We start from the raw sequence: 27,085 nt of genomic DNA on the forward strand, positions 1-27,085 counted from the left end.
AGGACATTTATCAGCGAGAACCATACAGGAGGGTGCATTACAGAAAGGCACAGCAATGAATAATTCCTTTTAGTTTGATGGTGGGGTAGACAAAAGTCTTCAAACAGATTTGTAAAGTTTATTGGACTAGCAATAGAATCAAGCAGGAACTGTCCTAAGTTTTTTAGCTACTATTTAGCTTTTCAGCAGTCTTGTATATAATACCATAGCAGTGCTTGGAAAAAACTACACTACAGTTGTCTGATACAATGAGGTGATTTGCAATAGCAGCTAGGAAAACTAACAGTTTCCTCTATTTACACCAAAGTACTACAGTCAATGGGGAGGACATCCAGAATAATGTCAGCAGATCCTCTATGATTATGAAAGGTATAGAAATACACACATCATATCTTATTTCATGGAATTTGGCAACTCCACATCAGAAATGTTGGGGAGCAATCTGGCTAAGCCTTGGAAGTAGGATTGAGAAACCTAATTCAAAATGGAATGAAGGTGATAATCTTTTCTAGGAAGGAGGAAATTACTAGATTAAACAAAGATAATTAAGTCTAACTAGTTAATTATAATGGCATAAACAAAATTTAAATATTGTAATTATAGTACATAAAAAGGGGAAAAAGCTATGTTAAAATGGAGAAAGCAATAATTTCCTGGGCAAGAAAGAATTAACTATTAGAAGCAAGAGATAAAGAAAGAATTCTTGTTAAAATACTTGGTTTGTTCTCTAACGTTAAAGTAACAACAGAGATTAATTATGTTCTGTGATATAAGAACAATGTTTCTACTGTTTACTATATAGATTGATGCATGTTTTTGGAATGCAGAATTTTATTAAATATATCTAGCATTAAAAGCAACAGAAAATTGTTTTAAACTTTATTATCATTTTAAATTTCCAGAAAAAGTATTTTCTATTAGTGAATATTGACTTCTTTCTTTCAATTCTTCTTGTAAAAAAATCCTGGAATTTTAATATATCCTAGGATAGAATCATCATGATTTCCCACAGAAGAGCACTAAAATCAGTCTAAAGAAGGATGATTGTTTCTTTTAATTTTTAAATATGTAAAAAAGAATTTCCATAGTTTTCCTGTAAACCCTTTAATAACCTACAAAAAATGTCTTCCTTTTAGCTGATGTTTCATATTTTCTTGTATGACAATTTTAATAATACGCAGAATTTGACAAGAAGAAATGAGCTATAGGTTGCCTACAAGAGTGAATTTTATCACCTTGTTATCATAAAACATATTTAGTTTTATATTTAAGCATAACTTTTGTTTAAACGTAGTTTTCTATGTTTGCTTTTTTGTGTACAAATGTTCTATAAAACAACTGAATTTTTAAACTTTAGTTGGATCACTTAGTACGTACATCACATTTAAGCATATTACACCTGTTCTGAGATGATATATAAAGGGTTAAAAGTGTAGATTTCATATTTCCTGTGAGAGTTTTATATTGTAATTTGGATTTTCCTCAATTTGAATGAGTACATGAATTTCTCACTTTGCTCAAGAGCAATCCTTCCCAGGAAAATCATGTTCATTTACCTCAAACATGTGAAATAGTTTCCACCTTCACTCATATTCTCATTTACAGACAGAGAGGATTTTGAATTGAATTATGTCATAAATTGGAAAATATGGTATACAAAGGTGACTTTCTAATTTTAAGTTTTTTAATTAAAGATCTGTGTAGTAGTAAGTTTGATTCTGAAAATTTAAGTTGCTTTAGAGGTAGTTGAACTGTAAAACATTCATTTTTACTTGATGATTTTCACTTAGAAATTAATTGAAAGGCTATAACCAATTAAAATGTCACTTGAAAGTCTACCATTTTTATTGTGCATATTATTGTTCCCATAGACTATAAATGATTTTTACAAGTTTTTAAAATCTACAGCTAAATTTATTGTTTCTCATTGGATCTCATACTTCTAAGGAATATGTGAATACACTGCTCCACAAACATAAAAGTATGTTCTTATCCTTTTAGAATTAAAGCAATAAAAATATCATCAGGAAAAAAAATGCCATAAATTCCATTTTTTGTGCTTTACTTTTGAATGCAATGTCTAATCTGATTAAAATAAAATTGTGAGAAACAAAAATCTTGAAACAAAATAAAATTGTGAGAAACAAAAATCTTGCAACAACCTCCATTTAATACACTTATTTTAAATATAATCAAAGATTTGATTTTAAAATCCTATGATCCAGGTACATCTTAAAGGACAACTGGAGTGTGATTAGTTACCTCTAAAACCAATCTATAAAACTTAGTGAATGAAACGTTTAAAGTTCTTACATATTTACTAGTAGAAACATGTATTTTAATAATATCTTTTCATTATTTATTTTGTAATACTACTTGGATTTTTAACTTAATCATTGGCACAGAACAATAATTTGCTTCTTCATAAAATTATGAAGTGAATTACAAATATTTTCCTTAAGGGAATTTACAAAACATTCACTTTGAAGCAGTCCATAAAGAAAATCATGTGATGTTTTGTTGGATTGTGGATCAAACGATAGCTAAACTCAACAGCGCATTATCATAAACATACCTTGTCCTTGAGTTACTCCGTAAAATTCAGCTGCTATCCTTGCCGCTTCCTTGCGGTTGCCTTTCACAATGTAGAAATGACTAAGGATGGCAAGGCTGATTTTCACAAAAAGCTTAAAACAGAAAAGTGAAAGTATTGTAAAATAGACATTGGATAACTGTTGAGCAAACGGTCGGCTCTCTTCTAACACCGACATTGCTGCAGAAGAATCTGCGGCGGTCTTCAGTTAGATCCAAGTCTCAAATGTGCCTGGCTCTCGTCCGGGATGCTCCTGAACAGCTGGTCCTGAAGAAAGAAAATATCAGCTGGTAATGATGCCTACAGCTCAAAATATTTATACTGTCCATAAAAGTTCTCCACAAACTCCTATTGGCCTGACAATATTCCATGGAACCAACCGCATCACGTGTCTCAAGTCTCCTGACTTTCCATTCTCAATATAAAATGACACCCCACCTCTCAGCTCTGAATTGCAAAACTCAGATATTGAAATATATATACCTATTCCTCCTATTTAGATCTGCTTGTCAATAACAATTGGAAGAATTTGTGTACAGAGTGCCCATGTTAATGTAAATCATGCTCATAATCAAGGAAGATAAGATTAAGTCCATCACTTCAAGGCTTTAAAATTGTGCTATTTGTAGACCATGAGGTAAATCAGCACATGGTTCATGAATTGAATCTTAATGATTACTCATCAAATTAGCCAATTAAGTTGTTTTCAATGTTATTAGAAAAAAATCCCAATTTTCTTACATGTGGTTAGACTGGCATATCATTGACAAATAACTTTGCACTGGAAATTCACCCAATGAATACTAAGAACCTGTTATATGTCAAACATTTTGCTAAATGGTGGGCAAAGATGAATATAATGCCCCTGTCACAAGGATTTCATAGTCTAGACAAGAAGACAGACAAGAAATCAGATAAATACAATACAGGTAAGGACAAGGTGTCAAGCCAACAAAAAGAAGATGAGTCTAATCCTTATAAGATTAGGGAAGAGCCAGAAAGGGCTTCCTGGAGGAAGTAGCATATGCAGAATTACCAAGCAAACAGAAATGTTTCACCAAGACTATCCTAAACAAAATAAAGCAATATATGTTTCAGCCCAAAGTCTGTGTTAAGTACAATTTGATTTATTCTTCAATAAAATGCAACTGCATAAATTGGCCCAGTTAGGCAGGCTGTAATTTTAATAAGAAATAGTAAATTATTAGGAAAAATAATGTGGAGTGGCAATATTCTAGCATTCAACCCAGAAATAATAGCCAAAATGTAAAGTATTTTTCTTTTTTATATGACCAGATTTGGGGCCTGTTAATTGTTTTAGTGCTTCCTTGTTTTTCTGAGAAGCTTCAAAATAAGAAATAATAAAGACATGAGAAAACAGAAGTCACTCTTAAAATAAAGGATATATCAATAATCTGTCATACTGGTGTTATACACTTATCTATCTTGGTGTGTACTTGTTATGCTATATTATCTTGCATGGTTAGGCTGATTCATATGAAACCTTCCTAAGACAAGGGATAAATTATCATAAAATAAATATGTTGTTGGTGGGTGTAGTGGTACAGCAGGTTAAACCACTGTTTGGGACACCCACATCCCAAGCAAACCGCTGAAGATGGAGTCTCATCTCTGCTTCCATTCAGCTTTCTGCTAATGCACTTAAGAGGCAGAAGATGGTGGTTCAAGTGTTTGGATTCGTACTACACATGTGGCAGACCCAGATGGAGTTCCTGGCTCCTGGCTTGATTCAGGCCCAACCTCTGCTTTCACAGGCATTTGGGTAGTGAACCAGTGGACAGGAGCTCTGATCTCTCTCTCTCTCTCTCCCCCCGGCCCCTCTCTTTCTCTCCCTGCCTCCCTCCTTGTCTCCCTCCCTCTGAGTGTATGACTGTGTGTCCCTCTCTGTGTGTCACATTCTACCTTTCAAGCAAATTAAAAAAACAAACAAACAAACAAACAAAAAAACCTTTAAAAAATCTATCAAATAAAGCAGGGTCCTTATTTCCGTGGTGAATGAGTGGCTTCTGAGACAATAAATTGGATCAATACTTTAGAAAGAAATTACCAAGATCTTTGAGAAAGTAGACCTTAGTCACAGTCAGAGGCAGAACTAGTTCAGCAATCGTTGATTGGGTCCAATGTGTCATTTCCTGCGTGCTTTATGAATCATTGAAAATTATCTTCCACTTGCTGAAGACCAAGTGCTCCTCTTTCGCTAGTGGTCACACTGTGCCAGGTAAGTAAATCCGTGACGATTACTCTCCAGATAGTCTTCCTTCAGGCTGGTGATGCCTGACCGCACAGTGGGCACACATGCCCATGGACAGCTGGACCATCACAATGCTCTGAGTCACTGCATGACTTCCACTTCGGTGCTTTCGATTCAAAAATAAAACCCGCCTTAGTCACAACTCACTGCCTGTCTAGGGTTTCACTCCTTTCTCTTTACCAGTAAGTGCTATTATAATTACCTCCATATCAGCTAACCAAGAGTGTGCATTCTTTTAGGAGAAGAAGCACTCATTTCACCACAGCTGCTATCATTAGTACATCGAGTTCAAATCCTCATAGTTTCACTATTAGGAAAATATTACTTTACAACTTTTAGGATTTTCTGTCAAGAGATCAAGTTTTATTTTCATAGTCCTACTTCTATTTCCTATGTTGGTATACTCCACATCCACAAATTTTATCATTTCCATCAATCATCAAAAGTCAAAATCAAATCAAATAATTCAAAGTGAATTCATCAAAAATAAATTAAATACTCTGTTTTCATGTTATAGATTCTTCCAAATAATACCCTGGATGACTGTTGATATTTAAAAGACACATAGAAGTATAGTGCATTTTTTCCCTGGAATTCTCATTTCCTTAAAAAATAAAATATTGATTAGTAATTTACGTAACCTTTTGAGTTAAATGCCTTTATAGTTTACTATTTTGAGAGTATATGGCAGAGGGATTTTGTTGATTAGTCTAGTAACCCCAACTGTTATAACATGGCTCATTTCAATCAATGGATCAAGCCAAAATGAGCAAATTGAGCTTAACATTATATTTCTAGAATGAGTAATGTAAGGGAAATTAAAAATATAGGAACAGGTCGGCGCCACGGCTCACTAGGCTAATCCTCCGCCTTGCGGCGCCAGCACACGGGGTTCTAGTCCTGGTCGGGGCACAGGATTCTGTCCTGGTTGCCCCTCTTCCAGGCCAGCTCTCTGCTGTGACCAGGGAGTGCAGTGGAGGATGGCCCAAGTGCTTGGGCCCTGCACCCCATGGGAGACCAGGATAAGTACCTGGCTCCTGCCATCGGATCAGCGCGGTGCACCAGCCGCAGTGCACTGGCCGCGGCGGCCATTGGAGGGTGAACCAACGGCAAAAGGAAGACCTTTCTCTCTGTCTCTCTCTCTCACTGTCCACTCTGCCTGTCAAAAAATAAAAAATAAAAAAAAAATTAGGAACATAGAGGAACATAGAAATCATTTATTGGGGGTCAATTTTATGATATGTGGGTGTGTTTGTGTGTGTATGTACACACACTACTTTTTTTCTGTCTTGGTACAATAAGTGTATTGTGAGCAACAGCACTATTAGAACATAGTTCTGACTCTAAAATACATGCTTAAGTTAGCTCTAACATTTTCTATTTTTAAGCACAATCTTATTGCGTAAATATGACTCATGCATGCAGAGACTGAGACAGTGCTTATGCTTTGAATATGATTGGAGTTTACTTCCCATTGTGAACTACTGAGAGTGAAAATATAATCTGGTATTTACAGGTGAAGTCTTTGGAAAGGAATTAGGGTTAGATAATGTCATCAGATGGGAACCCCTATAGCTAAACATTGGTGGCTTTATTAGCATAGAGTTAGAGACCAGAGGACAACCCATATGCTCTTCCTACATTACCCTGTGCCACTTGGGACTTGCCAGCAACGAGGTGGTCATCAAATGCACCCTCTCAACCTTAGATCAGAAATGTAAGCAAAAATAAATCTCCTTTAGTTGTACAAGGGTGCTTCAAATATTCATGGAGGGATGGGTGTGTGGCACAGTGGATTAAGCCACCACTTGAGACACCCTTTTATGATATCAGAGTGCTATTTAGACTCTCAGCTACTCTATGCTTGTGATCTTGTTTTATACTAATACACCTAGGAGGCAGTGGATGATGACCCCAGCACTTAGATTCCTGCCACGGATGTGGGAGAGACTTGGATGGAGTTCCTGGCTCCTGGCTTCAGGCTGGCCGAATCCCAGCTGTTGCAGGCATTTGGGGAAGGGAACTGATGGGTGAGATCTTGCTTAAAGATCCTGGGGATTATCACTGATGATAAAGAAACAGCTTTTCAGGCTGGCTTTTTGGCCTACCAGTTAAGCTGCCTACATACCCTACTGGAGTGCCAGGATTCAGCTTGTAGCTCTGATCCTGATTCCAGTTTCCTGCTAATATGTACCCTGGGAGGCAGCAAGTAATGCCCCAGGTACTAGTACTTGACTCTGCAACCCATGTAGGGGAGCTAGACTGAGTTCCAAGTTCCTGAATTTGGCCTAACCTAAAACCCTGGCCATTAGGAGTATCTGGAGAATGAACCACTGGATGGAATTTTTCTCTCTCTCTCTCTCAAATATTTTTTAAAGAAATTGCCTATGAATTAATCCACTATAATGGAAAGCACAATCAACTTTGGAAAAGCAGTATCATGGTACCTCCATTTGAACTTTTGGATCTAGTTGCACTTGAAGCAGCTAAATCTCACAGTAATAGGGATTTGACAGTATATGAGGTATTACATGTCTTTTTATTGTTGTTAACTAAACAACAATGGAATTGTTGAGGGTTTCATTTGTGCAGACAAGGTTCTCGCATGTTTATACTTTCTGGAGTCCTTGTAAATTATGAAGTGGTATTATTATCTTTTGGTGCTATTATCTTTTCAGTACAACAGATGAGAAACCAGACTTACAAAAGGTAAGCATTTTGCAAGATTACGTATCTTGATGTGGAAGTATTAAGATTTCAACTTAGGTTTTCCTCACTGCAATTCTTCTCAGGCTATTGTTCAAGCATTAGTGTTGAAACATTGACATTGACCCACTGCCCTCTCACTCTACCACACCCTGTGACTCATTGCATATATTTGTGCAATCTGTGGGTTATTAATAGCCTTTGGCTAAATACCTGTGTATTTTGCTAGGCAGAAGCTAACAGGCCCCACTGAAATCTTTTGTGATTAAGAATTTGCTACAACCATCTCACTTTAAAAGTCTTGTATTTAAGAAACTAAAGGGATACCTCTCACCACGGCATTGTTTTGAAGATCCAGAGTGTGGGGACAACATTAGAAGTAAAATGATGTTACAATAATTCTTCAAGTACTTCAAGCATGACAATTTGATGAGTATTTTTGTAAATTTCATGAAATCAACTATAGTTATCTCATCTGAGAGATAAAATATATCATTTACCCTGGAATGTGGCCAACTGGCTAATAAAATTGGGATCTAGAGTGGCCCTCCTTAAAATCCAACAATCACAGCTTTTAAAAAAGAAGATTTACCGAGCCGGCGCCGTGGCTCAATAGGCTAATCCTCCACCTTGCGGCGCCGGCACACCGGGTTCTAGTCCCGGATGGGGCGCCGGATTCTGTCCCGGTTGCCCCTCTTCCAGGCCAGCTCTCTGCTATGGCCAGGGAGTGCAGTGGAGGATGGCCCAGGTGCTTGGGCCCTGCACCCCATGGGAGACCAGGAAAAGCACCTGGCTCCTGGCTCCTGCCAGGATCAGCGCGGTGCGCCGGCTGCAGCGGCGGCCATTGGAGGGTGAACCAGCGGCAAAGGAAGACCTTTCTCTCTCTGTCTCTCTCTCTCCCTGTCCACTCTGCCTGTCAAAAAAAAAAAAAAAAAAAAAAAAAAAAAAAAAAAAAAAAGAAGATTTACCTATTTATTTGAAAGGCAGAGTGATGCAGAAAGAGGAAGAGACAGAAAAAGTGAACTTCCATCTGTTGGCTCACTTCTCAAATGACTGCAACAGCCAGGGCCTGGCCAGGCTGAAGCCAGGAACCAGGAACTCCTTCCAGATCTCCCACATGGGTGGCAGGAGCTCAAGAACTGACGCCATCTTCAGCAACCTTCCTAGGCACATTAACAGGAAGCTAGATTGGAAGCAGAGAATTGTGGACTCAAACCAGTACCCTGATATGGGATGCGGGTGTCACAAGTGGCAGTTTAACACACTGCACCACAATGCCAGTCCCTCGTATAAGTTTGAACGAACGGTAATCTCCTGGTGCTTCAACTTCCTCATCTGTAAAGAGCCCTAAAATAAAGGAATCTATTTCATGTGTTGTGAGGTTTAAATGTAGTAATTTATATCAAGCACTTCATTTGCTGCACTGTACAAGCTCAGCAAATGTTGGCTAAATTGTAATGATTTTTACTTATTACTTAATTGAAATTAGATCCCATTACACCAGAGTGTTTGTCTAATAAAATGTCTAACTTCCAGTAGTACTATACCTACTGCCTGCTGTAGACATGTGGTTATAAAAGAGAAATCTAACAGACTCTGTTTGGGATTAGAAAATGTGCATGTTTCTATGACTGGAATTCATAGCCAATGTTACATGCATAAAATGATGTACTCTTTTGCTTCATGATATGAAGCATAGCTGTAACTTCTTAAGAAATTTATCACAAGCCCCATGACAGTTACTCAGCTGTTTGAAATACACTGGCAGAGAAGATTTGTTGGGTTTTAGAAATAAAGATGATCTCACAATGGCATCCTTGGCTGCTGGATGGTTCCAGAAACTAGGATTCTGGAACTTCAAAACCTCATGACAAGGTTTGATAATAGCAATAGTTGTAAGAATGGAAACAGTAAAATATGTTTTGCTACATGTCACTGAGACACTAATCCAATCCAGGAGTTAAAGTTGTGCTTGTAAGGGAATGAAGACAAGGGAACCTGTAGGTCCACTGCAAAGCCTGGGCATTTGTTCGGGTGACTATTTGCTCTGATTAGGTCCCAGGATAAACAGGGCGTGTCAGTAGGAAGTACAATGGTAAGGTCTTTAGAAGAACTAGTTAAAAATCACAGTTCAATTGGGTAAGGTCTTTAGAAGAACTAGTTAAAAATCATTAGTTCAATTGATATGAGTTGTATAAACTTGGGAAAGTTCTTTAACTCCTCTGAGCCTGTTTTCTTATCTGTAAAAAGAAAAATAACAGTTATATTACAAACTTATTGGAAGAGTTTATGAGAATATGACCTAAATTTTGTTTTATTTCCTTTTAAAAGCAATTCCACACTTTGTGAGTTCTAATTTTTATTGCCATTTTAAAAATAATAGTCTTTCCCCAAACAATAAATCAAGTTCCAATTTACTGCTGTTGGATAACTGCCAGCTACTGTTCTGCCTTGCAAATCCAAATATGGCTCCTTCATCCATACTTCTTGAATACCTCCTCCTGATGCTGGCATGGTTGGAAATTGGAATACAGCAGTGAGCAGACAGATAAGGTCTCCGTTCTCCTCGTGTAAAATTCAACATCATTTGATTTAATCTGGCTTTGAAACTAATAAAATATCCAGTTTTTCTATCAACATTAGTGAGGAATCTCTTTACTTTGCAGTTTGTTTCATTCTTTATTGTTCTGAATGCCAAATCAAAAAGTAAATTGAAGCGTTCAACTGAAAACCAACCTCAGTGTGTAGCTTTTGTAGTCTCACCTTTCTCACTTGGTGCATGGACATTTCTCAAGTCTCCATTTTTCCTTCCAGTTACATTTTGGCTTCATCTTTTCATTGTCTCTTAATTTCATTTCATTTTTCATGGCCTCCTACTTTGGCTGGGTCAAGTTTTCTAATATAGTGTCTTTGAGGAGCTCCCCCACCTGGCCTTAGTCTGTAATATCACCAAAGGCAGTAGTGGCTTTGTGAATATTTTGAAAACAAAGATGGATATGCACTGCAATGAGGTCCATGAAACCAAGATTAGATTTCTTTATAAAGGTCAAGGAAAAGAAGATTCCACAAGAACACTGAGGATGCTGGCAAGACAAGAGCTTGCCTCTTCTCCCCTTATAGGAGGATAGTTTAAAAAGTTTGTGGAAAATTTGAATTGAAAGGTGTTTATTCTGTTGCAACAACATGTTTCAAGCCTATGTACATTTTTTCATAATGCATATTTTTATGAAATTTTTGAGACCTCTTTTATACAGGGATTTCAAAAAATTTTTGCATCAAAATAAACATTTTAATTCCATCTGCCTGCTAACTTTTTATTTTATATTTTAAAAATATTATTTATTTACTTGAAAGGCAGAGTTACAGAGACACAGAGACAGCTCTTACATCCATTGGTTCACTTTCCAGATGGCCGTAATGGCCAGAGCTATGCTGATCCGAAGGCAGGAGCCAAGAGCCCCCTCGGGGTCTCCCATATGTGTGCAGGGGCCCAAGGACTTGGGTCATCCTCCTCTGCTTTCCCAGGCCATAGCAGAGAGTTGGATCAGAAACGGAACAGCTGGGATTTGAACCGGTGCTCATATGGGATGCCAGCATTGCAGGCAGCAGCCTCACCTACCACACCACATTTTTAAAGTACCCTTGTATTTGGCATATGCTTTTGAAGATTCATATGTAGAGAAAATGAAAGATCCCTCTCTGAATAAGTGGACAAACATTAGTGAGGAATCGAATGAGGTCAGTAGGACTTTAAATTGTTTCTTTTCCCCATCTTTGACTTGTGATTTCTTCCGTTTAACAACTTTCTTGCACAAATATAAGTACATTATGTATTATCTAATTTTTACTATAGAGAACATTGTAGTAATTCTTTTTTATTTGAGAGACAGAGAGAAAGGGAGAGAGAAGAGAGAGCCCACTTCCCAGATTTCCACAATGGCTGGGGAGCCAAAGCTGGGGGCTGGGAATGCAATTCAGGTTTCCTATGTTGGTGGCAGAACCCAATTACTTGAGCCATCCTGCTGTCTCCCTGGGTCTGATTTGACATGCAGCTAGAGTTAAGGAGCCAGAGATGGCACTGAACCCACGTACATGAATGTGGATGCACTCGCTCTTATTTGCAGCATATTTAATGGACCTAGTTATTGATTCTTAGGTTACATAGGGCTATATTGAGGGTATTCCCCACTCAGATGTGAATGCTTCCAGAGAACAGCACTGCATCTGGAACCAGAGTGCCTGAGTGTGACCCTGACTTTCCTCCCTCTGGCTTTGGGCTCCAGGAAGTTAGCCTTTATATGCCTCTGTTTTTTCACTTGAAAATGTGAAAACTAATAATGCATATCCTAAGAAGTTGCTAGGCTTATGAAATAAGTTAATATTTTAGAATGTTTGGAACAGTGTCTAGCACACATTAAGTGCCTTTTAAGAATGTATTAAACAAATATTAAAATAAAAATATGACAACTAAAAGCACTGATAAACAGTAAGTTGGAGGATGGAACATAGTGTAGTTTGATGTAATAAACTTCAAAAACATGGATAAGCCTTAAATTTGAATATGAATATCCTCTCATTTACCATGGAAAACTAAATTACAAAAGATATGTCCTGAGAATGTTCACAAAAGACATTTGAGGATACTAAAAGAAGTTCATGGAAAAATGGAACTAAAATATACATTTATTTAGTCATAAAAATTTTTGAAATTTATGCATAGATTTATTTTATAATACACATTTTCATAATTATTGAAGAGCCATCCTATACTAGTCAAAACATTTTGAAACAAATAAACCTAACCTTTAATTTCGTTTTTATGACATTTTTAAATTACCTTTATATTTACATTAACTAGAACTGGAAACATATCCATCAACAGGAAATAGATAAACAAATGATGGAATACTCATGTAATGTAGTAAAATTGAACAATAAAAAAATCTACTGATATGTTCAGAACATGGCTATATCGAAAAATATGTTGAACAAAATAGGACTTGTTATATTACTGTTTCTGTATTAAGTTTAAGGTCAACAATATAATATGTGAGAGAAATAAAGACTGCTTAGAATAGAAGGAAGTAGGAGAATTGACTGGAAAGGAGAATGAGGTAAATTTCCAGCAAGATAGAAACAACATTTATCTTGTTTAAAAAAAAGATTTAATTATTTTATTTGAAAGGCAGACTTACAGAGAGGCAGAGGAGGAGGAAGAAGAGGTGGAGGAAGAGAGAGAGAGAGAGAGGCCTTCATCCACTGGTTCTCTCCTTAGATGGCCGTAATGGCTGGAGCTGAGCCGATCTGAAGCCAGGAGCCAGGAGCTTCTTCCAGGTCTCCCATGTGGGTGAAGGGGCCCAAGGACTTGGGCCATCTTCCACTGCTTTCCCAAGAGAGCTGGATCAGAAGTAAAGCAGCCAGGACTTGAAGCAGAGCCCATATTGAATGCCAGCATTGCAGGCGGTGGCTTTACCTGCTATACCACAGCTCCGGCCCCAACATCATTTTTGTAAGAGTGACAGTAACATGGGATACATTTGGGGAAAAATAACAACATCATAAATTGTCCATTTATGATCTGTTCATTTTACTTTATGTAAATTCTACTACAATAACTATATATCTATCTTGAAAAATAATATATCCTGGTTTCCAGTAATAGAAAGTTACCTAATTCAGAATAACTATACCACTGGAGACAATAACAATTTCTACATGAAATATTAAAACCATGTTCCCAGTAGCATCAATGATATATAAAGAAAGTGAGAAATTATTGGACCAAGAATCTAGGACAATAGGAGAATTTAGAAAACAAGAGCTTGGAATTTAGAACATTTGCCTATCAGGAATACTCCTATACTGCAGATAAATTAAGCAATCTAGTAAAATGTCTTGGGGGAAAAAGGAAATAAAAATTGAAATAGAAGGCCCACCAAGATGGGACAATGGCAACATAAAGCTGCACACTTAGACTTGATATCCAAAAGAGCTGAAATCTAGGAGTAAGAATGAACAGCTATAAATCATCCCCTTTCAATGATCACAACTGGCATATCTGGAAAATTTAGTTCCTGAAATTGGATTAAAGTCATTCAAGATTGCTAGTTCTTTAGTAACTTAATAGCAAGACAAAAAAAAAAAAGCTCTCTGGACAAAGATAATATTCTAGGCCTTAAATAATTTCTATACATATTTTTCAGCTATGTCAAGCAGTTATTCAAAAATAAAAAAAGCAAAAATACAAAAATACATATCAATGTGAATGAGAGCCAATACAAACAACAAATAGAAACAAACCATAGGTTTTCCAGATAGCAGAATGTCCAACAAAAGAATATATATGAAGTATTACACTAAGCATATATGGGAAGAAGCCAAATTCTCAACAGGAGACTCTGATATTTAAAAAAGACATTACAGGCCGGCACCGCGGCTCTCTAGGCTAATCCTCCACCTAGTGGCTCTGGCACACCTGGTTCTAGTCCCGGTCGGGGTGCCGGATTCTGTCCCAGTTGCCCCCCTTCCAGGCCAGCTCTCTGCTATGGCCCAGGAGTGCAGTGGAGGATGGCCCAAGTGCTTGGGCCCTGAACCCGCATGGGAGACCAGGATAAGCACCTGGCTCCTGCCATAGGATCAGCTCGGTGTGCCGGCCACAGCGTGCCGGCCGCGGCGACCATTGGAGGGTGAACCAACGGCAAAAGGAAGACCTTTCTGTCTCTCTCTCTCACTGTCCACTCTGCCTGTCAAAAAAAAAAAAAAAAAAAAAAAGGAAAAAAAAAAAGACATTACAGATTTTTAAAAGAAATCAGAAAGTAAAAGAATGGATGGGAGTGGTGTTGTGGCACAGTGGATTAAGATGCTGTCCCCAATACCAGTGTCCCATATAGGTGCCAGTTGGAGCCCCAGATGCTCTACTTCCAATCCAGCTCCCTGCAATATGCCTGGGAAAGCAGCAGCAGATGACCCAACTCCTTGTGCACTTAAATGTGAGACCCAGATGGAATTCCAGGCTCCTGGTTTTGGCCTGACCCAGCCCCAGCTGTTGTGGCCAAACCAGCAGATGGAAGATCCCCTGCCCCCCCCCCCCCCCCCGCCTTCTCTCTCTCTCTCTCTTTGTAACTCTGCTTTTCAAGTAAATAAATACATCTTTAAAAAAAATATATCATCAACACGAAACAATGTTAGCAGTGGAAGTACCACAGAGAGTCCCAGGAGAGGTTCAACAGTCTGATGTAGGCACTCTTCCAAAATTGGGCTGGGGCATGCATCATGACAGATAGCCTTGTTCACTGGGGACAAATAAGTCAGCTTCTGATAGAACAAAAGCGTAGAATCCTTTGCTTGTCCCTAGTCTAGGATGATAGATATGCTGCCATAGTCAGTGTGACAACAAATGTGGCAAATGTTGTGTGCAAAGTAAGTAATGCAGGCTCTGTCAACAGATTGGTTGGTCTTATCTTGCTGGTCTCATCACATACCCAGATTCACATGAGTGACCTAGATGGTTCCTTTGGTAGTTTGGATTTGCTTCCGAAGTGTGTGGCCTTAAAGAGGAGCGTCACTAATTTGCTAGTCTGCAGTGTTGCAATTGAAAGATCAAAGAGCTAGGCTACTGGCAACAGCCCAAGAATCAATAAAAAACCTAACAATGTTCATCAAGTGGAATATTGGCCAGGACTATGAGAATGGAAGTAAAATCTCACAAGTAACAGTCACAACCATTTTCAGTTCTTTTTTTTTTTTTTTTTTTAGGTCAATGACTTTCTTTTTTTTTTTTTCTTTTCTTTTCTTTTTTTTTTTTAAACTTTTATTTAATGAATATAAATTTCCAAAGTACGACTTATGGATTACAATGGCTTCCCCCCCATACCGTCCCTCCCACCTACAACCCTCCCCTTTCCCACTCCCTCTCCCCTTCCATTCACATCAAGATTCATTTTCGATTATCTTAATATACAGAAGATCAGCTTAGTATACATCAAGTATGGATTTCAACAGTTTGCTCCCACACAGAAACATAAAGTGAAAAATAATAGATGATTTTTTTTAAATGATGATGAAATCAGAGCAGACCTATTGTCATGTTTAATCCCAGTGAGAGTCAAGTTGGGAATTGATAATTTCTTTTTTTTTTTTTTTTACAGAGGATCAGTTTAGTATGCATTAAGTAAGGATTTCAACAGTTTGCACCCCCATAGAAACACAAAGTGAAATATATTGTTTGAGTACTCATTATAGCATTAAATCTCAATGTACAGCACATTAAGGATAGAGATCCTACATGAGGAGTAAGTGCACAGTGACTCCTGTTGTTGACTTTACCAATTGACACTCCTGTCTATGGCATCAGTAATCTCCCTATGCTCCAGTCATGAGTTTCCAAGGCTATGGAAGCCCTCTGAGTTCTCCGACTCTTATCTTGTTTAGACAAGGTCATAGTCAAAGTGGAGGTTCTCTCCTCCCTTCAGAGAAAGGTACCTCCTTCTTTGATGACCTGTTCTTTCCACTGGGATCTCACTCGCAGAGATCTTTTGCCAGAGTGTCTTGGCTTTCCATGCCTGAAATACTCTCATGAGCTTTTCAGCCAGCTCCGAATGCCTTTAGGGCTGATTCTGAGGCCAGAGTGCTATTTAGGACATCTGCCATTCTATGAGTCTGCTGAGTATCTCACTTCCCATGTTGGATCACTCTCCCCTTTATTTACTCCATCGGTTAGCGTTAGCAGGTACTAGACTTGTCTATGTGCTCCCTTTGACTCCCAGTCCCTCCACCATGACCAACTGTGAGCTGAAACTGATCACCTGGAACAGTGAGATGGCATTGGTACATGCCACCTCGATGGGATTGAATTGGAATCCCCTGGTATGCTTCCAACTCCACCACTTGGGGCAAGTCAGCCTGAGCATGTCCCAAATTATACATCTCTTCCCTCTCCCATTCCCACCACCATGTTCAACAGGGATCACATTTCAGTTAATTTTCAACACTTAAGAATAACTGTGCATCAATTACAGATCTAAACCAGTCATATTAAGTAGAACAGATAAAAAAAACTACTAAGAGGGATAATGTATTAAGTTGTTCATTAACAGTCAGGGCTATGCTGATCAAGCCACCGTTTCCCATAGTGTCCACCTCACTCCAACAGGTTTCCCTCTTGGTGTTCAGTCAGTCGTCACCGATCAGGGAGAACATATGGTATTTGTCCCTTTGGGACTGGCTTATTTCACTCAGCATGATGTGTTCCAGATTCCTCCATTTTGTTGCAAATGACTGGATTTCGTTGTTTCTTACTGCGGTATAGTATTCTAAAGAGTACATATCCCATAATTTCTTTATCCAGTCTATCGTTGATGGGCATTTAGGTTGGTTCCAGGTCTTAGCTATTGTGAATTGAGCTGCAATAAACATTAGGGTGCAGACCTCTTTTTTGTTTGCCAATTTAAATTCCTTTGGGTAAATTCCAAGGAGTGGGATGGCTGGGTCGAATGGTAGGGTTATCTTCAGGTTTCTGAGGAATCTCCAGACTGACTTCCATAGTGGCTTGACCAGTTTGCATTCCCACCAACAGTGGGTTAGTGTCCCTTTTTCCCCACATCTTCGCCAGCATCTGTTGTTGGTAGATTTCTGCATGTGAGCCACTCTAACCGGGGTGAGGTGAAACCTCATTGTGGTTTTGATTTGCATTTCCCTGATTGCTAATGACCTTGAACATTTTTTCATGTGCCTGTTGGCCATTTGGATTTCCTCTTTTGAAAAATGTCTATTGAGGTCCTTGGCCCATCTCTTAAGTGGGTTGTTGGTTTTGTTTTTGTGGAGTTTCTTGATCTCTTTGTAGATTCTGGTTATTAACCCTTTATCTGTTGCATAGTTTGCAAATATTTTTTCCCATTCTGTCGGTTGTCTTTTCACTCTCTTGACTGTTTCTTTTGCAGTACAGAAACTTCTCAATTTGATGCAATCCCAATAGTTGATTTTGGCTTTGACTGCCTGTGCCTCCCGGGTCTTTTCCAGAAATTCTTTGCCTGTGCCAATATCTTGAAGGGTTTCTCCAATGTTCTCTAGTAACTTGATGGTGTCAGGTCGTAGATTTAGGTCTTTAATCCATGTTGAGTGGATTTTTGTGTAAGGTGTAAGGTAGGGGTCTTGCTTCATGATTCTGCACGTGGAAATCCAATTTTCCCAGCACCATTTATTGAATAGACTGTCCTTGCTCCAGGAATTAGTTTTAGATCCTTGATCAAATATAAGTTGGCTGTAGATGTTTGGGTTGATTTCTGGTGTTTCAATTCTGTTCCATTGGTCTATCCATCTGTTTCTGTATCAGTACCATGCTGTTTTAATTACAACTGCCCTGTAGTATGTCCTGAAATCTGGTATTGTGATGCCTCCGGTTTTGTTTTTGTTGTACAAGATTGCTTTAGCTATTCGAGGTCTCTTGTGCCTCCATATAAATTTCAGCACCATTTTTTCCAGATCTGAGAAGAAGGTCTTCGGTATCTTGATTGGTATTGCATTGAATCTGTAAATTGCTTTTGGGAGAATGGACATTTTGATGATATTGATTCTTCCAACCCATGAGCATGGAAGATTTTTCCATTTCTTGGTATCCTCTTCTATTTCTTTCTTTAAGGTTTTGTAATTTTCATCGTAGAGATCTTTAACGTCTTTGGTTAAGTTTATTCCAAGGTATTTGATTGTTTTTGTAGCTATTGTGAATGGGATTGATCTTAGAAGTTCTTCCTCAGCCATGGCATTGTCTGTGTATACAAAGGCTGTTGATTTTTGTGCATTGATTTTATACCCTGCTACTTTGCCAAACTCTTCTATGAGTTCCAATAGTCTCTTAGTAGAGTTCTTTGGGTCCCCTAAATACAGAATCATGTCATCTGCAAAGAGGGATAGTTTGAGTTCTTCCTTCCCAATTTGTATCCCTTTAATTTCTTTTTCTTGCCTAATAGCTCTGGCTAGAACCTCCAGAACTATATTGAATAGCAGTGGTGAGAGTGGGCATCCCTGTCTGGTTCCAGATCTCAGTGGAAATGCTTCCAACTTTTCCCCATTGGCACTGAGGTTAAACAGCTGCAGCAGCCCAGCAGACACCATCTGGTTTCAGCATATCCACACCAGCCTTGAACCAAACTCAGGCACTTAGTCAGTTATGAAAAAAATTACCCAGGGTTGGTGCTGTGGTGTAGCAGGTAAAGCCTGTAGTGCTGGCATCCCATACAAGCACCACTTGGAGTCCCAGCTCCTCCACTTCTGATCCAGCTCTCTGCTATGGTCTGGGAAAGCACTGGAAGATGGCCCAAGTCCTTGGGCCCCTGCACCCACATAGGAGACCTGGAGGAAGCTCCTGGCTCCTGGCTTTGGATTGGCTCAACTCTGGCAGATGCAGCCATTTGGGGAGTGAACCAACAAATGGAAAGCCTCCCCCACTCCCCCCTTCTTTCTCTCTCTGCCTCTACGTCTCTGTAACTCAATTTTTTAATAAATAAATAAATCTTTAAAAAAATTATAGCTGCACACATACGACTTTCACAAACATCATGCTGAAGAAATGATTCCCATACCCCCAAAAATACTGCTTAATTTTGTTTATATAAAGCTCGTCTAAAGGTAAAAGTGAACCATTGTGTTTAGGGATTTATACTTAGGTTGTAAAATCATAATTGTGTGTACCAGGATATTAGTTATCGTTAGGGTTCAAGAGGTATGTCAGTAAGGGGCCATGTCCTATTTCTTGAGCCCTTTTACTACGTTATAATAATTTTTAAGATACATTTTATTCTATTTATCAGTATGTTGTTGAATTTTACATGTTCTAATAAAAAGGAGTAAATTCCTTAATATGTCAATGTGTAAGTAAGTTAATCTCCAAAATCAAATTCATTTGCTCTTGTGAGTTACCAAAGTCACAAAAACTTAAGATCTGAACATGACTTTCCTAAGTTCTTATTCTGCTCAGTCTCAGTTAGGGAATCTCAGGTACTGGATAGACTTAAAGTTCTAGCAACAGCCTCAGCTTGGGTTCTCATTTGAAGAGCTGTAATACCTTTAGAGCATCAGAAGTCATGTTAACACCATGGCAGGTCTCTGGTGTTCCACCCTTGTCAAAAGGCTTAAAGAGATGGAGGGTAATGGAAGATTATCAACAGACCTGTCCCCATACCCAACCAACCAACCAACAACAGCCAGTCCTCTGCTGCTGGCAATTATCCCAGGAAGAATTACATCGCTCTGATCTAGGAGTGTTGCCACAAGCTATCAAGGAAACTCAATAGTATTATAAGTGTAGGAGAATGATCCCCCCCCCCCAAATCTATATTTTATCTTTACCAGATTGTCTATGCCAACAGCATAGCATCCAAAACTGTGAATGTAAATAGAAGAAGCTTCTCAGAAAGCTTATTCAATTCTGGTGTTCTAAATTTATTACTTCTGGAAAGAAAGCCTGTCCATACTATCTCTTTTCTTGGAGAGCGACATTTGTGAGTGAATTTTTTTGTAAAGATTCAATACAATGGAAACAGTCCCAATCACCAGGTCTTGTTTCAGGTACTTGTCGATCCATCCAAAAAAACATCATAATTTCCATTTCCCCTTTGAGCCTCATATTGCCAACAATTACTGTTATGTGTGTGAGTTCTATAAAGTAATTGGCTCCCCAGAGTATCTTGTAAGTATTAATTTTTGGCCTTGTGCCCCAGAGGCTGCAGCCACTGTCATTCTTGTGGAAATGCTTAGGCTTCAGAAACTTGTGTAGGCTGGGTGTTATGGTTGGGTGTTATGGTTAAAACACCACTTGGAACACCCATACCCCACATTGGATCATCTGCTTCAAGTGGCTATTCCATGCTTCTGATCCAGCTTTCTGCTAATGCACACTTGGAAGGCAGTGAATGGTGGACCAGGCTTGGACCCCTGCCACCCACACAGGAGACCCAGATGGATTTCCTGGCTTCTGGCTTTGGCCTGTCCTAGCCCAAGCTATTTCAGGCATTTAGGAGTAAACTGTGGCTGAAAAGTCAGTCTCCCTCTCTTTCCCTTTTAAATAAATAAAGAAGTACTAAACTTAAAAAAATCCAAATTTAGCAAAAGAAACTTGTATCTTAAAGAAAGCATTCACCAAACTCCCCACATTTTTCTTAAATGGAAAATCACCTTCAATAAACTCCTAAACTATTTCTCATTGGCAATTTTTATTCCACATCCCATGAAAGATTTAGGAAGATTCATGTGTATTTGTCCAGATACTTTTTTAAAAGATGTATTTGTTTATTTATTTATTTGAAAGAGTGACAGAAAGGGAGAGACAGAGACAGAGACAAAGAAAGAAATCTTGTATTCATTGGTTCCTTCCCCAAATACCTGAAACAGCCTGGGCTAGGCCATGCTGAAGCCAAGAGCTTATTAGTATATCCAGGTCTCTCAAATAAAAGGAGGAAACATACATGGTATAACCTTCCAGGAACTCTGAAAGATGGGAGAAACATTTACAATGTAGCATTCATATGTTGTTGCATCTGCAAATATCTTGCCCATATCGGACATCCCTGAGTACTCTGGGAATTTCTTTGCAAAACAGGCTACTTTGATGTCAGTCCCCTGATTGGCCCATGTTGAATGCTTCATTAGCATATAGCTCAACCACTCAGATGAACTTCCTCTTTCAGAAACACATAAAAACTATACACAGCTCTTCATTGGCGGTCCCTTTTGGGGAAGCTCCTCATAGCTGCTGGGCGCTTTCTCTGCTTCTTTCAACAAACTTCCTTTGCTCTGCTCACTCTTCCTTGTCTGTGTGCCACATTCTTCATGCCATGGGACAAAGAACCTGGCAGAGAACAGAAGTTGTAGCAGAGAAGACCACAATATCCCTTGCAAATCTGGCAAAGAGAAGCTTTACCCAATGGGAGAGGAGAGGCTATAACAGACAGAGCTGAAACAGATAGAACTGTAATATAAATCAGAGTCCTGGCATTTCTAAAGAATCCAGTGAAAAGAAGAATCTGCCACATTTCTTGGGGACGAGATACAGACCTGAGAGACTGGAGCCACAGACTTCCTGCCACTACCATTTCTGCCACAATTGAGTCATCATGCTCTGCCTCCCTAGGCATATTAGCAGGAAGCTGGATATCAAGTGGAGTTGCTGGGACTTGAACAGGAACTCCAATAGGATGTGGGCCTCCAAAGCAGTGGTTTAAACCACTGTGCCATGTTGCCCACCCCTCCAGATGTTATCTTTTCCCTTAATCTAGGTGGTGTAAATCCATCCAGCAACTTGATTCTGACCTTCATGTGCACTGTCACTTTGAGGTTTATTTATTGATTCTTTGTGTACTTGTATATTTGATCCCATGGATAGCACCATAGAGTCAATATTATTGCTCTATAGTGCAGCTTGAAACTAAATGTAGAATATGAGACACATCAATTTTAAGTTAGAACCTTACTCATGATTGAAAGGAGCAAGGCAATCAGGTGTCATGCATTATGAAAACAAAAAATGGGTTCTTCCTAGTATCTAGAAAGATATCTAAATATCTTTCTCTATAAAGACCTTTCCCTCTAATGAATCCCCTTTTGTCTTGTCACACTTGCAACACTTAGCTCTTGTCACACTAGCGACTGTTGAGTCCCCTTGCTCTGAAAATGTATGCAAAGTATACTTCAAGGACAAACTGTAGCAACCTATAAACCAAGACTGTACCTTTGCTTCTAACTTGTACTTCTGCTTTGGAAAGATGCAGCTCAAGTGCTCTTTGCTTTGACCTCTCAGACTTGGAATTCTAGGAGTAGTCACTCTAGACAGAATAGAATGATCAACAGGGTCAATATCACAGAAACAACTTAACCTTGATCAAAGTAATTAAAATCTGACTGTAGCAGTGTAAATGACTGCCAGCCTAATGGAGAATCCTTTACAGGCCATCACGTAGGGCTGCATTAGGCATTTTGTAGGCTCTGAGCACATTTACCCTTAGGGACCACTTTCAACAAATAATTTTTTTAATATTAAAGCTGCATTTTACTATTGCATTGTTATAAAGACAACTTGAAGCTACATTTTATGTACTTCTTCAGAGTCGAAAGAAATGAAAACATTTTGTGGACTCCAAAAAGAGTCATTAGCCTTGGGCTCTATGCCTGCTGTGACTACAAGATTAAGTCAGCCTTGACACCAAGTCAACTTGCCCTGCCCACACATGAAAGTGTGAAGTCCCAAGCCCAGGTTTTGATCAATTCATGCTGGGTTCTGTTCCTTGTATCTTATTTTTCAGTGATGTTGGCCAGTGTAACAAATGGTGAAGCTTTGAAGAAGTCCAAAAAATAGCACTTTTATCCTTTAATGAAACACAAAGCAAGATGAGGGTCCAAATATCACCATTATTGCCAATAGGTAGGTTAAAAGGATGACATCCATTTGACTCTTACATTGACTATAAGAATTAGGCAACTGTATCCCTGCAATTTCAGGAAATACTGAATGGAAACAGAGCAATGAGTCAGGAAAGAACTTTCCTACAGAAGCAGAAGAGAGTGGCTCCTACTGTGTAGCACTCAGAATGGAGAACAGAGGTGAACATATCCTCATTTCAGTCCCCATATGACACAGAATTAACCATTGATTCTGGGGACAGGAAAGAGGTGAAGTAAAGAGCTAGGGAGGGAGGGGCTGGCGCTGTGGCTCAGTGGGTTAATCCTCAGCCTGCAGTGCCCACATACCATGTTTTTTGGTTCCAGTTCCAGCTGCTCCACTTCCAATCCAGCTCTCTGCTTTGGACTGGGAAAGCACAGGAGGATGGCCTGGGCACTTTGGCTCCTGTGTGGGAGACCCTGAAAAAGCTCCTAGCTCCTGGGTTCAGATTGGCCCAGCTCCAGCCATTGTGGCCATCTGGGGAGTGAGCCAACAGATGGGCAACTATTCTCTGTAATTCCCTCTCAATGTCTGTAACTCTACCTCTCAAATAAATAATAAATAAAATCTTAAAAAAAAAGAGCTAGGGAAGGAAACCAGTGAATCGCTACACTTAGGAAAAAGCATCAGCTGAGAAGATGCACTCCCCTCAAAAGAGTCCATGTCAGATGTCAAGAATATTTGAGAACTCACACAGAATTGGAAGAACAGGCAAAAAATTAAAATCAATATTATTATTTTTACCTTTTCAGTATATTCTGAAGGATCAGAATGAATGAAGCTAAAGTTTTTTATAACACACACACACACATACACACCCCAAAACAATAATACTTATTTAAAAGGTTATGCCTAAATCATTTGAAAGAAAGAGAATTAAAAATTTTAAAGCAGTTTTTTCAATGCATATGACAATAGAAGAGTATTAATTATTTGTGTTTTGTAACTTTTTTATTTATATAAAGGGAACAAATTTCATGTATTTCATATATACAGTTTTAAAAGCATAATGATACTTCCCACCCTACCCTCACTCATTCTCAACCTCCCTCTTCCTTCTTATTTTTCTTTTAATTTTTACAATGACATACTTTCAATTTACTCTATAGTCACACACTTAACCATCAACTAAATAAAGACTTGAATAAGCAGTAAGAAGAAAAACCACTGTTCCTCAAGGCAAGGGTTATATAATAATCAAACTTCAAAATGTCAGCTTGCTCATTACTTTAAATTTTTTGTACTCTGTATATCACAAATTAGAGAAAAAATATGATATTTTCTTTTTGAGGACTGGCTTATTTCACTAAGCATAATGGTATCCAGTTGCATTCATTTTGTTGTGAAAGACAAGATTTCATTGTAATTTAATAAACAATTCTAGCATATATAAAGAGGAAGAAAATAACTACTTATTTCTGTTGCTGAAATAAGTATCAGTGAAAATAAACAAAGCACATAAACAAGTCTTTTAAAATTCTATTTATTCTAAAGAAATATTATATTCTAAATCCATTTTTATATCTCTATGATGTCCATCCAGTGAAAAATAATCATTAAGGAATATCTATTCAATAACTGAGAACACAATGATAACAATATGTAATTCTTGTTTTCGTTGAATTTCACTTACATTCTTGTATTTTTTTATATATTATAAAACAAAAGGGACTCAGAACTCAAACACTAAAAGGAACGTGTACACCAAAATTTCATATAAGTTCTACTAATGAGACCTAAAACAATGAATATTATTCGTGAAAAGTTGAAAAAACGAAAAAAAGCTTTTGCATCTTTGGGGACTACTATGATTAGTAAAATTTATATTTATTGGTTAGCTGTGGGTCATAAACATTATTAGTTGCTAATCCATTTTTTCTCTTTCACATATGTGTGTAGATGAAAAAGTACATGCTTGTAGTCTGACAGCAAAAAATTATCATAATCAGGTTTTGGTCTAACAGGGGAAAACTTGTTCAATAGCAGTGTAATTGGTATAAATATCCCACAACTATTTTGGAGACATTTTCATATTTAAAATCTTTTGGTTTTTTCCTTACCCAGTTTTATCTCATGATGATCCATACTTTATCAATCAATGTCCAGCTTAATGGACTGTTCATCTGTTTCATCAATAACTGTCTGGCAAAGTTGGCCAATCAAATTTATGTTATAGGTCTTATATAACTGTATGAAGTGACCTTGTCAAATTATTATCATTTAAGTTTTCTTCAACCAGATACCCATCCAGAAACTACACACCTACATATCAGTCTCTTCTCAAAACCTATTTGTTGCCTTTTCAATATTATCCCTGAATAACCCTTTAGTTAGGAAAGTTCTATTTTTAACTAACTTTAGTATAATTAATGATAACAATATTGTTATTTTATTATAATACAGTCACTGTAATGATTATTTTATTTTGATAATCACATTAAAATGGTTTTATAAATTATTAGTATTAATCATTGCTAGTGTCTGAATGTTGCCCACAATCAATTTGACCAGTCTGAAATGGAGCATAATGAAGCTTCCAAAATGGGAAAACATATGGTAAACATTTATGTTCATTTATTCCATAATAAGCATTATAATTGAATAATGAGCATCTATCATGCAGCAGCACTATATTAGACAAAGTAAGTGTGAGCAAATATAATTTTCTTTTGTCATGGAGCTTATATTCTATGGAGAAATCAGGAAACAATGATATAAAAGATAAAGACTGTGATGAGTTCAATGAAAGAGATAAAATCAGTGTTACAATAAAGAATAACCGTGGAGATTCACAACTGTAGAAGATTTGGGTTCTCTTTTGGAGAAAGCAGAATTTAAGCATAAGGCTGAAGACTGAGAGACTCAGCTAAGTCAAGAGCTGTGGAAGAGTATTCCAAGGCTCTTGGGCGAGAATGTATGAATCCTGGGACAGTAAAAGATTTGTGGTTACTGGAAATGAACAGAAGGCAAGTGTGCCTGAAGCATGAGTGAAGGAAGTGGTGCAGAATGGTACTTGAGAAGTTAGCAGGAACCATTGGTTTAGGTCCACGTATTGTGGACCCTGTAATACTCCATTAATTCTTTCAGCTGCTAGTAGTGGTGCCCAAATGACTGCACTCAACTCTGTTCTTATTAGAATTTACTTTGATGCTGCTTCTATTAGTCTGCTTTTTATTGCTATGAAAATATCTGTGGGTCGGTACTTTATAAAAAGAGGTTCATTTAGTTTGGGCAGTCCCCATATTTTCGGCTTCTGATAACAATTATGATGTCTGTGTCACTCCATGGCTGGAGTACATACGAGAAGGAGATATCATATTGTAAGACAGGAATTCACAGTCAGGAGAATAGCTGATCTAGTTCTTTTTTAACAACCCTCTCATGAGAACTAACGAGGATCCCACAAGAACTACCATAATCCCTTCCCAGGACAGTGCCCCCAGTGACCTAATGACTCCCCATTAGACCCTACTTCTAAAAAGCTCCATCGCCTTTTCACATTGCCATACTGGGACCAAACTTCCAACAAAGAACCCTTGAGGAACACACTGAAATCATAGCCAAACTACTGCATCTCATAATAAACCTCCTGTATGCTAAACCTTGTCTCAGAGACTTCTTGAGGAACCCAAAATGCAGCTGCACAGTAAGTTCATAAGATTTTATTCTAAGTTAAGTGGCAGGCTACTGAAAGGCTTTAATGAAACCTTAGAGAGGATCTTGACATGACTAGAACTAAAGGGCAAGAATAGAATCAGAGGGAAAGTTAGGAGGATTTTGCAGTAATTCAGGTGAGATGATGATGGCTGGAACTAGGATAATGGGTATAGAAATTGAGAAAATGGAGTAGAACTGACAGAACTTGATGACTAAATTGTGAGAGAAAATAAGGCATCAAAAATAACACCAAAGTGATAGCACAACAACATTCTGGATGTGAAGAAGCAGAAAATTAGGTCAACAGAATTCACAATCGGGGAGGCTTGGATATAACTACATAAAAGAAAGTAACAAGAAAAGACCTGTGCTAAACATCATGTGAAATAATATTTGGGCTTCATTTTTAAAATTAGCCCCAAAGAAATGT

At 38.1% G+C, this 27,085-nt stretch overlaps 1 protein-coding gene across 3 annotated transcripts in view; it reads right to left on the reverse strand.

Moving 5' to 3' along the window:
• The window catches only part of ASB5 (ankyrin repeat and SOCS box containing 5), a 74,195-nt gene extending 51,816 nt beyond the window's left edge, over positions 1-22,379 (reverse strand). The window contains exons 1-2 of one of the 3 annotated variants that reach the window (XM_070067913.1): positions 22,291-22,379; positions 2,576-2,860 (exon numbers count right to left, since the gene is read on the reverse strand). In XM_070067913.1, the coding sequence (XP_069924014.1) occupies positions 2,576-2,771 (196 nt within the window). In that variant the 5' untranslated portion in view covers positions 2,772-2,860; positions 22,291-22,379. 3 annotated transcript variants of the gene reach the window in all.
• Between the last annotated feature and the right edge of the window lie 4,706 nt (positions 22,380-27,085).

This window comes from Oryctolagus cuniculus, chromosome 2 (assembly GCF_964237555.1).
Source record: "Oryctolagus cuniculus chromosome 2, mOryCun1.1, whole genome shotgun sequence".
NCBI lineage: Eukaryota > Metazoa > Chordata > Mammalia > Lagomorpha > Leporidae > Oryctolagus > Oryctolagus cuniculus.